This window comes from Hippocampus comes, unplaced genomic scaffold (assembly GCF_001891065.2).
Source record: "Hippocampus comes isolate QL1 unplaced genomic scaffold, H_comes_QL1_v1.1 scaffold524, whole genome shotgun sequence".
In the NCBI taxonomy this organism is placed as follows: domain Eukaryota; kingdom Metazoa; phylum Chordata; class Actinopteri; order Syngnathiformes; family Syngnathidae; genus Hippocampus; species Hippocampus comes.
In genome coordinates this window covers 203541-217358 of record NW_017805708.1, presented here as the reverse complement: position 1 = coordinate 217358, position 13818 = coordinate 203541, and the positions used below count along the sequence as shown (strand labels likewise).

The 13818-nt window shown below is 42.7% G+C and overlaps 2 protein-coding genes across 6 annotated transcripts; both read right to left on the bottom strand.

The window, feature by feature from the left end:
* Positions 1-18: 18 nt before the first annotated feature.
* Positions 19-2697, bottom strand: emc7b (ER membrane protein complex subunit 7b). Its single transcript, XM_019883117.1, has 5 exons — positions 2326-2697; positions 1311-1430; positions 1084-1222; positions 712-792; positions 19-546 (listed from the first exon to the last, which is right to left on the bottom strand). Exons 1-5 carry the CDS (start codon positions 2550-2552, stop codon positions 397-399), a joined length of 717 nt encoding a protein of 238 aa, XP_019738676.1. The 5' UTR covers positions 2553-2697; the 3' UTR covers positions 19-396.
* Positions 2698-2868: 171 nt separating this feature from the next.
* katnbl1 (katanin p80 subunit B-like 1) lies at positions 2869-9495 on the bottom strand. 5 transcript variants are annotated; one of them, XR_002169832.1, is made up of 10 exons: positions 6849-7012; positions 6225-6339; positions 6030-6067; positions 5616-5880; positions 5420-5535; positions 5280-5330; positions 5070-5159; positions 4790-4860; positions 4485-4578; positions 2869-3451 (listed from the first exon to the last, which is right to left on the bottom strand). XR_002169832.1 is itself a non-coding variant. In XM_019883114.1 (10 exons), exons 2-10 carry the CDS (start codon positions 6231-6233, stop codon positions 3419-3421), a joined length of 798 nt encoding a protein of 265 aa, XP_019738673.1. In that variant the 5' UTR covers positions 6234-6339; positions 9335-9495; the 3' UTR covers positions 2869-3418. The 5 variants fall into 5 exon arrangements, 4 of the variants coding, with proteins under 4 accessions (XP_019738673.1, XP_019738675.1, XP_019738672.1 ...); XM_019883114.1 differs by lacking the exon at positions 6849-7012 and adding an exon at positions 9335-9495 and having other exon boundaries at positions 4790-4891; XM_019883116.1 differs by lacking the exon at positions 6849-7012 and adding an exon at positions 9335-9495 and having other exon boundaries at positions 4790-4891; positions 6225-6305.
* Between the last annotated feature and the right edge of the window lie 4323 nt (positions 9496-13818).

Genomic DNA, 13818 nt, shown 5'->3' with positions numbered 1-13818 from the left:
CACACAAGACACATGGAATCATTGTTTTTACAGACAGTTGCAATTTATTTATCCAAGCTTTTCAGTCTTTAAAGTTAATTCAATGTATCCTCATTCACAGTCACATGACTGAAAAAAAAATACCTCAACGTGTACAGATGTTGTGGAATTAGCAGCAAAGCACACCAAAGGATCAGCACAGAAAAGATTGGAAAGAATTACAATCACACGTTGGCAGCAAGTGAAGAAAAACTGCTTGTGAATTCTGTTAGAACTGAATAAACAAAAAAAAAATGTATTTGTACATTTTAAATAGTTAACATTTGTTCATAGAGAGAACTGTACAGGGGGGGACACTTAACAATCCTGCGTACGTGACTTGACGTGCTTTTTCTCCAGGCATATGAGCTATGTGTACTACCTCCTCTTGACAGCTGGTCTGGTGCCCTTGCTGCTACCGCCCGCCTTGCTGGAGCCCTTGGAGCCCGAGAAGAGCTTTGTCATGAGCTCAGACACATCTGGGAGCTCGGGGTTGGGGTTGAGCATGTTCATGGATTGCTCCATTTCCTGTGACGGAAAGTAAGAAAACATCGCTTACCACATCGCTGACGTTAGTGAGCCAATCGAAGGAGTCAAATCCCTATGAAATCAGGTTAATTGATTTGCTCCTTTAAGAATACATTACATGTCCTCCCACTTCTTTTTTTTTTTTTTTTTAAAGGATCTTCTTACCTTCCTCATTTCGGGGTCATTAGTGTTGACCACTTTGGGCAGTAGAACAATAATCAGCAATGGCAACACCATCATCATAACCTGCACGTGCAACAAAGTTGGAGAATTAAAATATTGGAGCAAGAAACAAATGCTAGTCTACCACCACACTGCCCCCATCAGGACATATACCGGTAAGCCATTACAGCTCGAATATGAAAATCATTTTTCTTACTGTTAAGTTTTTTTTTTAGATAAATAAATACAGCACATAACTGTGTCGCACAGGTCACAAAAGACAACTGGTCACAGTCGACCACAATATATTCCATCTGTGCAGAAGCGTGAAACAAAATTATTATTCTGATTGTGACCAATAGGTTAATATTTTACCATTGGGTTCATGAGGAAATCAGTCCAGCCCCAGGTTTCCCTCTTCATGAAGTAGCTGTGTAAGCCACTTGCTCTTACTTGGAGAGGATATGGCTGGCGGATCACTTCTGAAGTCTTAATGTAGTTCACAAGGCGTGCTCTGTAGAACAACAGACAGCAACGTAAGTGACAACTCAAGCAGGGCAAGTGAAAACAAACTAAGACTTAAATGGGCGGGCGGCACTTACCTCATTTTCCCCTTGGATGTAATATCAACACGCACAGGCTCAAATCGGTATCCTGGAGTGACAATTTCTACAACGTAAGACCCGGAGGGGACATCGTTGACTGCAAAACTCCCATCCATTCTGCAAAAGAAGCGTAAAACAAATGTAAGTAACGTGTATAGACCACAATCTGGTCAATCTGTGCATCCATTTTCTACAGTGCTTGTCACAGATATGATGGAGCGTATCCAAGCTAACTTTGGGTGAGGGGTTGGACTGGTCACCAGTCAATTGCAGGAAGCTTGAGCATCAAGGGAAAACATGCAAAGTCACAGAGAAATGCTTAATTGTTACATAGACGTGCTAACCACTGGTACACAGCGTCCTGTTCGTCTATGTCCTGAAAATACATGTAATATGTGTTCAGAAGGGGAATATAATATTTATTACCAGTGTTACTGACAAAACTCCACGCCACTAATTTCTAATGAATCAGAGGTACTGTAAATAGAAAATGATGCACTGGGTCACAGGTGTCAAAGTCCGGTCCTCAAATGATCAGGAGCTGATCATTTGGATCAGGTGTGTTGCTGCAGGCGATGGAACACATGCAGGACACCGACCCCCGAGGACCGGACCTTGACTACGTGACTAGGTATTTGCTTTGTTGGGATTATTCTGTGCTTATCTGTAAGTGTATATAAGCGTGCTTTTTTTACGTTACGTACGTGATTTACTTTTATTTCCCAAAGTCAAACGACTCTCTGCTAGCTGCTTGTTTGTTATGCTAGCATTAGCCAAACGGACGCTGCCAGGCCTGACCTCTCCAAATCGTAAACAGTGTTCCATATGACAAAGACGAGTCGAAAATGGCAGTTGAATTAAAATGTAGTTTTTGCAGTAAACTAGCAAAGCCTGGAAGGACGAGTCGTGCGAGGGCCAAATAATGTCAAATTCGCTCGGTGGAAACTAACTAGCTCGCTAATGCTACGTTGCAGTTATTTCGTCAGCACATATATCAGTTCAGGATTTGTACCTCAAAAAACCCACGTAGTCTTCACCGTCTACAAGAACTCGCGCCGTGGAGACCCAGTCTTGTGTTTTTACCCCTGGAACGATCGCCCTTCCCTCGATTTTGAACCGATCTGCGGCGGTGGTCTGCGTCGATACACCTGCACCAGGCCCAGTTTCCATATCGGTGAAACACGAAGCCACGACGAGCGCAGCCTGAAGGAAAAGCCACGAGAGGTGTATTCTTCCCATGCTGGAAACCGTAACTGTCAATATTCAATCAAAATCGGCTTAAAAGGCGAGCGCGTCGGCATGAACTTGTTCTTCGAGTTGTGAACTGCGCATCTGCTGCCGGCACGGACAATGACGTCACCTCAGAGCCAAAGCTTTATTTTTTTTCCAACTTCCTGTCTGATGATGATGTAATAAAAGCGCTTATTTTTGAAGGGCGCTTTCTCGTAATGCGATGTTTTTTGTTGGCGTTTTATATTTTGCCCCTTTATGGAATGGTTTCATTTCGGGCTAAAACCCCCGTGGACGGCAACCATAATAACAAAGTAGAGGGAAAAAATATTTTACTCATGTTTATTTAAAAGATTAAAATAAATTGGCTTGACATCAAGTTCAAATGACACACATGGAGAACACACATGATGCACACTCATAACTTAAGACTGATGCAACTCTTCAAGTTCCTGATTCCAAAGAACGCAGGTTAGAAACATCCAAACAGCGGGCCATTCATGAATCCAAGTGCATTTGCATTCCTTGGCGACAAGTGATGTAGTGAGACACAACAAGCTTGGCACTACATAGAGTGACATATATCCAGTCTCATGGAGGTCCACGATATGTCCCCCTTTTCCTGAGACGGTCCACTTCAATGTGAAGCAGTCACTCGCTGTGCTTTCGGCTGCAGACATGTGCTCCCAGCCCTGCTTTAAGTGTCTCCAGCGATAACGAGTTTTTTTTGATGTGTCAAGTTCATTTTCAGTTTGGAGGTTTTGAGTAACAAAACATTGATCCAGTCTTGATGCAGGATGTTATCATCCATACGGACAACACAGCCGTGATCCGGCAGTAGTGGTCACATCCTCGGAGTGCTACATGGACAACAGTCAGGGCAGCTGAAGGACGTACGCCTCGATGGCCTGCAACATTGAGATCAGGAACATTAATACCATTGGCTGCATGTAAAACACTGCTAAGTGCTAATATTAATATACACAACTGTAAGACTAACTGGGGAGGATGGGCCAAAAGAAGTAACGTCTATCCATTTCTTAAATCGCTTATCGTCACAAGGTTTGCGGGCGTGCTGGAGCCCATCCCAGCTGTCTTCGGCAGTAGGCGCGGTACACCTTGAACTGGTTGCCAGCCAATCGTAGGGCACACATCTACGAGCAATCATTCACACTTAGAGTCACACCTAGGGACAATTTAGAGTGCTCCATTAACCTGCCACGCATGTTTTTGTAATGTGAAAGGAAGGAGTACCCAAAGAAAACCCACGCAGCCACGAGGAGAGCATGCAGACTCCACACAGGAAGGCCGGAGCCGGACTCGAACCCTGCAGTTCTGCACCGCGAGGCCGACGTGCTAACCAAGTCGACCGCCGTGCCGCTACAAGGTACATACTTTTAAAATTAATTTACAGAAGAAAGAAATACAAGAAAACTCAAGAGTTCATCTTGAAATTTTAATTTGGTTGAAAATCCTGTTGTACTGGGCCACGGTGTCATGCAAAAGTAGCACAAATGGTCTCATGTTGAAGTGCAAATGTAATCAACTTAAAATGTTTAAGTGTATACAGTAGCCACATTTGGACCCATTCTGGCATATACTCAATGAAACAACCAATCTGGTAACCTGTGAAGCTTCTTCACATACCGAGCAGGTGTAGGCTTGTTAACAACTGGCTGGACTACGCACATCCTAAAGCAGCAGGATGCGGGTTGTTTTAACAATCATTTATTTTGTCCAAGATAAACAACTTAACAGGCTTCAAGTATGTTATCTTTTCTTAATGCGAGGGCCACTACGAACAGTACAGCACACATTCACTAAGCTGGAAATTGAGCATCTAAACAAGATTAACAGCTTTACGTGGTCTGACAAAATCCCAACTAACATTTTGGTCGACACCCCAAGACATCGACGACAATGATTTTTTTTTTTCCTCACCTTTGCCAGGTCGCCAGTAGAACCCGAAACCAGACATAGCCTGGCTCCGTCCTTCCACAAGTCTCTTAGACGTTGCTTCAAGACCACAATGTTTCTGGGGTGGGAAGGAAAAAAAACACAAAATCAACCAACGCGGCATGTGTTGACTTTGGTCTTTTTTTCCCCTCGAAGCAACCTTAATCTACTTCAGTAGCAGCGTAATCACATGCTGGTCTTATCTTGCATGACCAGTTACACGATGAAGCAAAAGGAAAGAATAGCTCGTGCTATTCGGCAGCCACGCAATATCAACATGAAGCTCCCACCTGTTGTCCAAACTGTCCAGCAGTCTTTTCTCTGTCTTTGAAAGGTCTGGCCACCATTTCCTGATGACAGCCTGAACCCAGTGTAAACCCACAATTATGTGTCTAATAAAGGACAAAACATACATAAATGTCAACAAGAAAAGATCAGCTATGATTTTTCAGTAGAATGATGTACGAGAGCAGCTCTTTTTTTTCTGCTAATACAAACTGGGTGAGTGAAAACAGTCACTTTACACCAGTGGGTGACCGTCATTGAGCCACTTAAATACACGGCACTTACTCTTCATATTTGCTGGTAAGAATCACTTTGACTTGGGGTATGAGGTCAACACAGCATCCGATAGAAAAACACGATGCTTCGGTTTGAAGGCTGACGAAACACACACAAACAAAAAGAAAAAAAAGGAAATCTTTTTAGGTAAGGGCCTTGTGATGGTAAAAGTTTGAGTCTCAAAAACAATCACAACTCCCGGGAAAATCAGAGACTCACTCGTTTGTTATGAAGGGTAACAGATCAAGCAGCACTCCTGTGTCTTGAATTCTGTGGATCAGAGAGCGCTGAGGTAAGATTTCAATGAAAATTCAAAGTGCCGACAACAAAACGTGCAGTATGAACAGCGAGCGTTGTACATAATTAGATAAGCCACGAATTCAATAGCGTTTCTTCGCCATAGCGTTAGGGCCACTTTAAGTCGAAGATTCCTTCCGAAGAGGATGTGAGACACTGCTTCGTGGTCCTTTGACAGCTATGGGAAAACAAAGAAAGGGTGTTTGTTACTAGAGCAAAATAAGGTCTCAAGTTGATGCTTCAACTGAGGATTCTGACCTCAGTAAAGTCATTGTACTTGGAGCTGGGCCCTGCCATCTTGGAGACCGCGGCGCTCGCAGGAGGGCTGTAGTTAACTTTGTAGTGATTGCCCCGCACATCCGAGCATGTCACCTCATTTTCTTTATTGGCCATGCCGGGGTTACGGGCTCGACCAACATTGGATGTTTTACGGTGCAGCTTCAAGCCCACCTCCAGGGATACAGACCTCTTCCTCTTGTAAAGTGAGGACCTCTTTTCCTTGCCCGGACTGTGCACTTTGTATCTGTCGATAAGGGGAAATATGTTTGCATTTCACATCATTGTAAGAAACCGTAAGTCAATGCCAGATTATAAAGAGGTGTTTTGAAGGTCCAGTGACTAAAGGGGGTTAACTGTGTGACACATCCCTAGAGACATGGATCAAAGACTTACCTTTCCTTATCTAATTCGTCCTTATTTCTAATATCCACCTAAAACAGAAGGATAGGGGATGAGGCCACTACGGCCACGTCTCTACTGCAACAATACCACTGCACTACAATGTACTAGTTCACTGTCACGAGGCATTTCTAAACAAAACACGCTGTTTACACAATAGGACATGCTACTGGAGGACACGCTCCATACCTGCTTCATGGTCTTTGAAAGATGCAGGCGAGATCACAAGAGGCCATCGGAGGGCTTTTTCTTGACCTTTGGGAACTGCCGCTGATAGAAAAGCACTTGTCACAATTTAGATACACTATAAAAGGAGAAGAAAAAAAATAGTACAGGGCGATGTGTCAGATATCAAATCGTGGACGGACAGAAATGGGTCTTCGTTTAATGGTATTACTTGAATGTAGTTCGTAGCTATGCAAATTAGATCCGCACCCAAAAAAAAACAAAAACAACACGCCAAACGCAAACACAACGGGATTCCTATTACGCTGCTCGTATTAGCATTAGCTCAACTAGCTTAACAGATGTCCTCCTTACCATAAAATACTCCTCTCAACCGTGGTAACAACAACACGGCAGCAGATCATCGCGTGACATTTACAACACCGGAGTTGGTAACATCCGATGAACTTAAAAGTCTCCAGCTAGCCACCTGCAGCTGTTAGCATTGAACTTAGCCATGAAACATAAGCAACTTAGCAAGGCTGCTAAGTGTGAACAAACTCGCCGCTCAAAACCTTTCCGTTTAACCATCCCAACCGGTACCACCGAGCCACTATCGATATTCAAACGCCGCATTTAAATACCAACCAAGGCAGTGTGTCAGGTGGCATGTATTCTCTTCAGATCTGTCAGTCCAAGTGGTGAAAAACTGGTTGCACTGTACAAGGCCAACTCTTGTTAAGCGTTCGCTGGCGTTTCGGAAGTTTTTGAACCATTCAAATGCATCCACCGCCGCTGTGTGGGGATTGTGGGATTGATTTGGCCACGCAAATGTGAACATTTAGCGTCCCCTGCTGGACAGATATGGAAACGTTTGTTGCCGTTCGGGTTCGACGAGATAAAAATGCATTTTATTGTCACTGTGAACAATGACACTGAATGAACTGAACTTCTTCTCTAGTACAAACATGTATGCAAAGTATTGATATCAAAAATGAAACGAGCAAGAAACAGAAAAATATATAAAAGAGGAATTATAGTGTGACTGCTTTGTGAGGCCTCAAGGCCAGCAAAGCCTCCACTGACCTAAACACTGTCAGAAGCACCAAAGTACATTTACAACCTAAATCCCAATATTGTGCAATTAAATTGTATTTATTTCTCAATTTTTTTTAACATTTCTCTTGATTGCATTGCTTCTAGTACGACTATGTTCGATTGTTTTGCTCCATCAGTATTTCATCCTCTATGTGTTGCCAGGTCAAATCTAATCTGTTTATGACTTTCAGAATCAACGGGTGATTTCAAATTTGCCACACAGGGCCAACCAGCAGGCTCAAAATGGCATTCGTATTTTTAGGTCGTCTGAGCAAAATTGTTTGACTTGCAAAATAAGTCTATGGAGAAATGCACACAGTTTCACAGTTTATATATTTAATAATCTACATATCTGGTGATATTTACTACATTTAATTTACAGTAAAATGTTTGTGGAGCTTGGAATTTTTTATTTTTTTTTTGCAAAGCAGCCTTTCTTTGGAATTATGTGGACACGTGTGCAAGGTTTTCAAGAGAGTCCGGTCTGGGCTCCACCTCCCCAAAAATCCATTTTATATATATATATATATATATATATATATATATATATTTTCACATAAAACGAGAAACACAACACATAAAAATGCAAATGAGAATGCATGCGCAGAGTAGCTCGTAAAAATGAATTACCCCCTTTCAGTGATACACCTCTGCCAAGAATACACGGTTGACCTCGCACTTTGAAGGAATCTCTCGTCAGTTATTAAATGTTCCCAAGCTATGGCACCGAATGGCACAACAAAAGTCAAACTTTCAGGTCATTTTTGCACATATGTGAGGACAAATGCATGGGACAAAATGTCTGTGAAGATGAGGGAAAAAAATATTGATGATGACGTAAGAACAGGAAATGGAACTTATCTCAACAGTGTCCTGGCTGCTCAGTACAACATAAACAATACACCATTTCGTAGAGGGCTCGTCCTCCTTATGGTCATCCTCAGCTGTCTTTGGGCAAGAGGCGAGTGGTTAGCTAGTGACTCATCGATCTGTGGTTTGGGGGTTGATTCTGAGCATTCCTAACTCCCACTTACTAAAAACATGCATGTTAGGTTCAATTTCGATGACACATTCTCTATAGGTGTGAGATCGGCACCCAGAGTGGAAACTAGAGTCGATTAACAAACACATTAAAATGGGTTATCATCCGGGGTTATTTTACGATCATACTGAGCATGCCCTTATGCCACAGAGAAAATTTCTATTCCTGAGTCATCATAAGCGGCGGCTGGAAGCAGGAGTGAAAGCTGTTAAAAATAGCCACAATGACGACGATGACAAGAAGAAGCTGACGTGAGCAAGAAACCTGCTGCACAACTTCACGTCATCCATCCATTTTTGTTATCCGCATTTCCTCACGAGGGTCGCGGGCGTGGTGGAGCCTATCCCAGCTGTCTTCGGGTAGTAGGCGGGGGGAGACAACCCTGCACGGTTTGCCAGTCAATCGCATGGCACACATAGACGAACAAACATTGCCGCTCACAATAGGGACAATTTCGAGTGTTCCATTAACCTGCCATGCATGTTTTTCGGATGTGTAAAGAAACCGTAGAACCCGGAGAAAACCCACGCAGACACTGGGAGAACACGCAGACGCCACACAGGAGGCAGAATCGAACCCTGCACCTCTGAACTGTGAGGCGGATGTGCTAACCAGTCGACCACCGTGCCGCCACTTCACATGACTGTGGACGGTATGACAAACGACAACTTCTCAGTTAGGTACATGTGTAGATGATGTGAGCGAGTATATGAGGCCAAGTCAGGAAGCCCTCTCTCTCTCTCTCTCTCTCTTGCAGTACAGTACCTGTTCTTAGTAAGAGCGTTTTTTCTTCTCACACACACTCACACACACACAAACACACCCTGTGTCTGTATGACTCATCAGTGAGACAGCGGTAGCTTTCTTTGGATCCAGGGTGATAAACTCCCATCAAAACAATCTCACCTCTGTCTTGACATCTCTGCCTGAAATAGTACTGTACCGGTACCACCGAGCCACTATCGATATTCAAACGCCGCATTTAAATACCAACCAAGGCAGTGTGTCAGGTGGCATGTATTCTCTTCAGATCTGTCAGTCCAAGTGGTGAAAAACTGGTTGCACTGTACAAGGCCAACTCTTGTTAAGCGTTCGCTGGCGTTTCGGAAGTTTTTGAACCATTCAAATGCATCCACCGCCGCTGTGTGGGGATTGTGGGATTGATTTGGCCACGCAAATGTGAACATTTAGCGTCCCCTGCTGGACAGATATGGAAACGTTTGTTGCCGTTCGGGTTCGACGAGATAAAAATGCATTTTATTGTCACTGTGAACAATGACACTGAATGAACTGAACTTCTTCTCTAGTACAAACATGTATGCAAAGTATTGATATCAAAAATGAAACGAGCAAGAAACAGAAAAATATATAAAAGAGGAATTATAGTGTGACTGCTTTGTGAGGCCTCAAGGCCAGCAAAGCCTCCACTGACCTAAACACTGTCAGAAGCACCAAAGTACATTTACAACCTAAATCCCAATATTGTGCAATTAAATTGTATTTATTTCTCAATTTTTTTTAACATTTCTCTTGATTGCATTGCTTCTAGTACGACTATGTTCGATTGTTTTGCTCCATCAGTATTTCATCCTCTATGTGTTGCCAGGTCAAATCTAATCTGTTTATGACTTTCAGAATCAACGGGTGATTTCAAATTTGCCACACAGGGCCAACCAGCAGGCTCAAAATGGCATTCGTATTTTTAGGTCGTCTGAGCAAAATTGTTTGACTTGCAAAATAAGTCTATGGAGAAATGCACACAGTTTCACAGTTTATATATTTAATAATCTACATATCTGGTGATATTTACTACATTTAATTTACAGTAAAATGTTTGTGGAGCTTGGAATTTTTTATTTTTTTTTTGCAAAGCAGCCTTTCTTTGGAATTATGTGGACACGTGTGCAAGGTTTTCAAGAGAGTCCGGTCTGGGCTCCACCTCCCCAAAAATCCATTTTATATATATATATATATATATATATATATATATATATTTTCACATTATTTTCTGCTTTATCTTACACAGACTGTTTTGATCAAAAAGTCAATTTGCTTAATTATCTGTGTTGTCCTGGCTCTCGGACTCCTCATGCACTCATGAAGCAATTTTATCAGGCTGGCACTTTGGCCCGCTGCATTCGAATTTACTCGAATCCTTCGGAAGTTCATGTTGCTAATTGTGTTGACATTATGTAAGACTGGGAGAGCCTTGATCGTACACTGTGTCTCTGTTCTCAGAACTGCTCTCTGCCACCCTGGATGAATTCGGATCCTTGTTCGCAGGCTGCACAGCAAATCAAAGGAGAAGCAAACCTGTCTGAAGGGGAAAGGTGGCGGTAAGTTCAACATTACTGTCAAATCATACAAAAACGCCCAGGAAGGGAATTGCTTAAACTAAGTGTGGTCTTCCAAAGATACCAATTAACAATTCAAAATGTGTCATCTTATCATATTCTTTTCATCATCATGATTACATCTCACTATATTCACATGACATTTCTTCAGGTAAATCAAAATTAATTCAAATTTTATTTTCAGTGTTGCTCTTTTTTTTCATTTCTTCTTTTGAAATGTAGAAGCTGGGCAAGCAATATCTCCTCTTACTGCACCATATAACTCTAAGCACTCCATATTATATTTTATAAAGGAAAATGAAAAAACATTAATCGTTTGTGACTACAATTTTCAAATTCTAGATCTACTGTATGTATCAAATTAAAGTTACTGATTATTTTTTTAAATGATGATTATTATTATTATGAACTCGCAGGTCTCCATGCCAACGCTAGATGTCAGTGTTTGTCTATGCCTGGTGGATATTTGAATATCCAGGCAGTGCATCTGTTGGTCCATCCTCACCGAAGTCATTTGAATAGAAGTTCTCATTAACAAAGTCTGGTGGAATAAAAATTCTAAATTGTGTGTTCGAAATGTTTTAATTTGTGACCCGCCAATGCATTCTTGAAATTGTCAATTATCTTTAAAAAAAAAAAAAAAAGGCCCAACACACAAACAACAATTGACTCCAGATATTTAGTATAATATTTAGTGGATTTATCTGCCATTAAAACCTCTTCTCCTTTGACATGGTCTTTGAGTCTCAGAACTACTCTGTACTTATCATTCGGTAAATCCCGTGTTTGGTGATGATCAAACACCCCTTGCGTGCCCCTGCAGAGAGTAACATGGTCATGACCTCCTTCATTCATCACCATGACCATCTGAATTGAGGACACCAAACACACCCCCGGCCAGAATAAGCACTCTTGTATACGTTCGCGGCGTGTGTGTGCACCAAATCGCCACAAAGTGCTCCCGCAGTCAAAGCTCTAAAACATTTCCAAGAAGTACGACAGGACATGGGCTTTACTGAGCATCCCGTGAGAGTCAAATATTTTTGCAACAAAGATTGATTGCTTGAATGTATGTGTTGAGTGTCTATCTTGGCTTGGGATCTTGGAAAAATGTTCATTACTTTGCTATTGTCAAGGGACGATACATGAAGCCCACAGGAAATAGATTCATCATATGCGAAAGGTTGAATCTACTCGGGGGGCAACAGGTAAAAGAAAAAGTGAAGTGGGTAAAAGAACAGATTATGAGTGTCAGACAAAACTTTTTCTTTATTGTTTGTGTTCATTCTACTTTCTGCTGTCTAAAAATGGGCATGGATGAAACATTTGTATTGGTTCAGGAGCACCCGGTAGCACTCAGAAATATATTTTTTAATTTCAGTGTATGAGGAAGACTCGAATTCCATAAGAGTGTAAAGGGCGTCGCACTGGGTGCGATATCAGGAAACGAATGAGGGTGCGTTTAGAAACCGGATGGAATTATGGTCCACATTTGGAGAACAAATGTCTGGACCTCAAACTTGATGTTGAACAGTTTCTTGGAATGCATTTGGTCTAACTTTGAAGTCTCCACTGGGTATTCATCAAACGATGGCGTGACTGCTTGCAGCCACGATATCAAGGTGAACCAATCTGTCATTCCAACAACTTAATGGAGCACTTTCTGGCTAATGTTTGGACCTCGAATGCGTCCCAACTCTCCCGATATGTATTATTCAATCTTCTCCCCACCTGCCTCCTACCGCTACCACTCGCTGCTGTGTCAAAGCCAAACCCCAAATCACAACCGGTCTCCTGCTCGCTCACTCAACCTGCAATTCTCAACCAGGAATAATTGGCCAAACCTGAAAAAAAAAATTCATGACTCAGGAACCACTTCACTAAAAATATCACACTAACAATTTGAACCAAAAAGCCGGAATCGAGGCAGCAAACAGCTGTGAGGAAGGGAGCGGGCACGCTTGCAAACTGTTTTTATTTGCATCCAAGCACGCTAACACTTCCCATGCAGAACTAAACAGATTTGTCAGTGAACCACACGGAAATGTCTGGAACAGCTTTTCTTCCTCCCACTCGGAGCGTGTGAATAACAAGAGACGGATTTATCCAAGTTGGAGGCCTGACATCAAGCTGACCAGGTCACGGCCAGCGATGCAACATCCAACCACTGGTCAAAAAATGTAACTCAAGCCTCAAAGTGAAATCGAACAAAAAGGCAATGTGGAAAGCAGACAGAACCGCCATCCATTCATTGTCAGGTGAGCTGAGACGTATGGAACTCCACATTGAACGCTGCTTGGCATATTTGCCAGCACTCTTACTCCTCACACTTGCTGTTCCGCATTCCTGCTGGCCTGATTAGTCGCTAAGCCTTCTGCGTTGCGATTGCAAAAGTATCCTGGGTCATGAGACTTAAACATCAGAAAATGTCCCCCCTCAGTCTTTCTGTTAGTCTCCGCCCATTCATGATGTGAATTACCCCGAAATAATAAACAAATATTTACAGGGGCTGAACAAAGTGAATCAGTCCTGAAAAACCCCAACGATCCAACCAAGAGTAGTCGCCGTGGTTGTGCTTTTAACAGAAAAGAGCTAATGGCGTGATGACCAACAGGTGCGACGCTGGAGGAGAAGCCCTCCGATGCCCCCTGTTGGTCACAGATGGAACAGAACCATGTCAGTCAACTATGAAACAAAACAAAACCAAATCGAATCCAAACAAAAACAGTGATTCGATACTCAGAAGAGTCAGCCTGAAGATAACGTTGCTGGTCGTAACGATGCTAGTTCTACCGCGTTATCATTGCGGTCATCAGCAAGGCACATCTCTCAAGTTTCTCTTGTGCTCAAGAGCGTATGTCAAGAAAAAAAACACAATTTAATCAGGTAGCTGGAATATTTTCGGGGATCGCATTACCCAGGTAGGGCCCGGAGGAATGCGGCATCCACTGGGCTGTTATCAGCAAATGAGCGCGAGCAGAAGAAAGGTCGACCTTTTGGATGATTAAAAATGATGTTAACTGGCATCGGTGACAGTCTGCATGCTGCTTGACGCTGGGCGCCTCGAGGTGGCGGCTTTTGGGAGCGGTGGGAGTTTGGTGAGGGCAGGGGGTTGGAGGGTGGG

What these genes read in the sequence shown, in the direction of transcription:
- emc7b (XM_019883117.1), bottom strand. Translation starts at nt 2,552, where the DNA reads ATGGGAAGAATACACCTCTCGTGGCTTTTCCTTCAGGCTGCGCTCGTC. An exon ending in GACTACGTGGGTTTTTTGAG is followed by an intron (nt 1,431 to 2,325) that starts GTACAAATCCTG and finishes CTTCTTTTGCAG; the next exon opens with AATGGATGGGAGTTTTGCAG. An exon ending in ATTTCCTCATGAACCCAATG is followed by an intron (nt 793 to 1,083) that starts GTAAAATATTAA and finishes TTGCACGTGCAG; the next exon opens with GTTATGATGATGGTGTTGCC.
- katnbl1 (XM_019883114.1), bottom strand. An exon ending in GACGAATTAGATAAGGAAAG is followed by an intron (nt 5,881 to 6,029) that starts GTAAGTCTTTGA and finishes CCTTATCGACAG; the next exon opens with ATACAAAGTGCACAGTCCGG. An exon ending in TTCGTGGCTTATCTAATTAT is followed by an intron (nt 5,331 to 5,419) that starts GTACAACGCTCG and finishes TCTGATCCACAG; the next exon opens with AATTCAAGACACAGGAGTGC.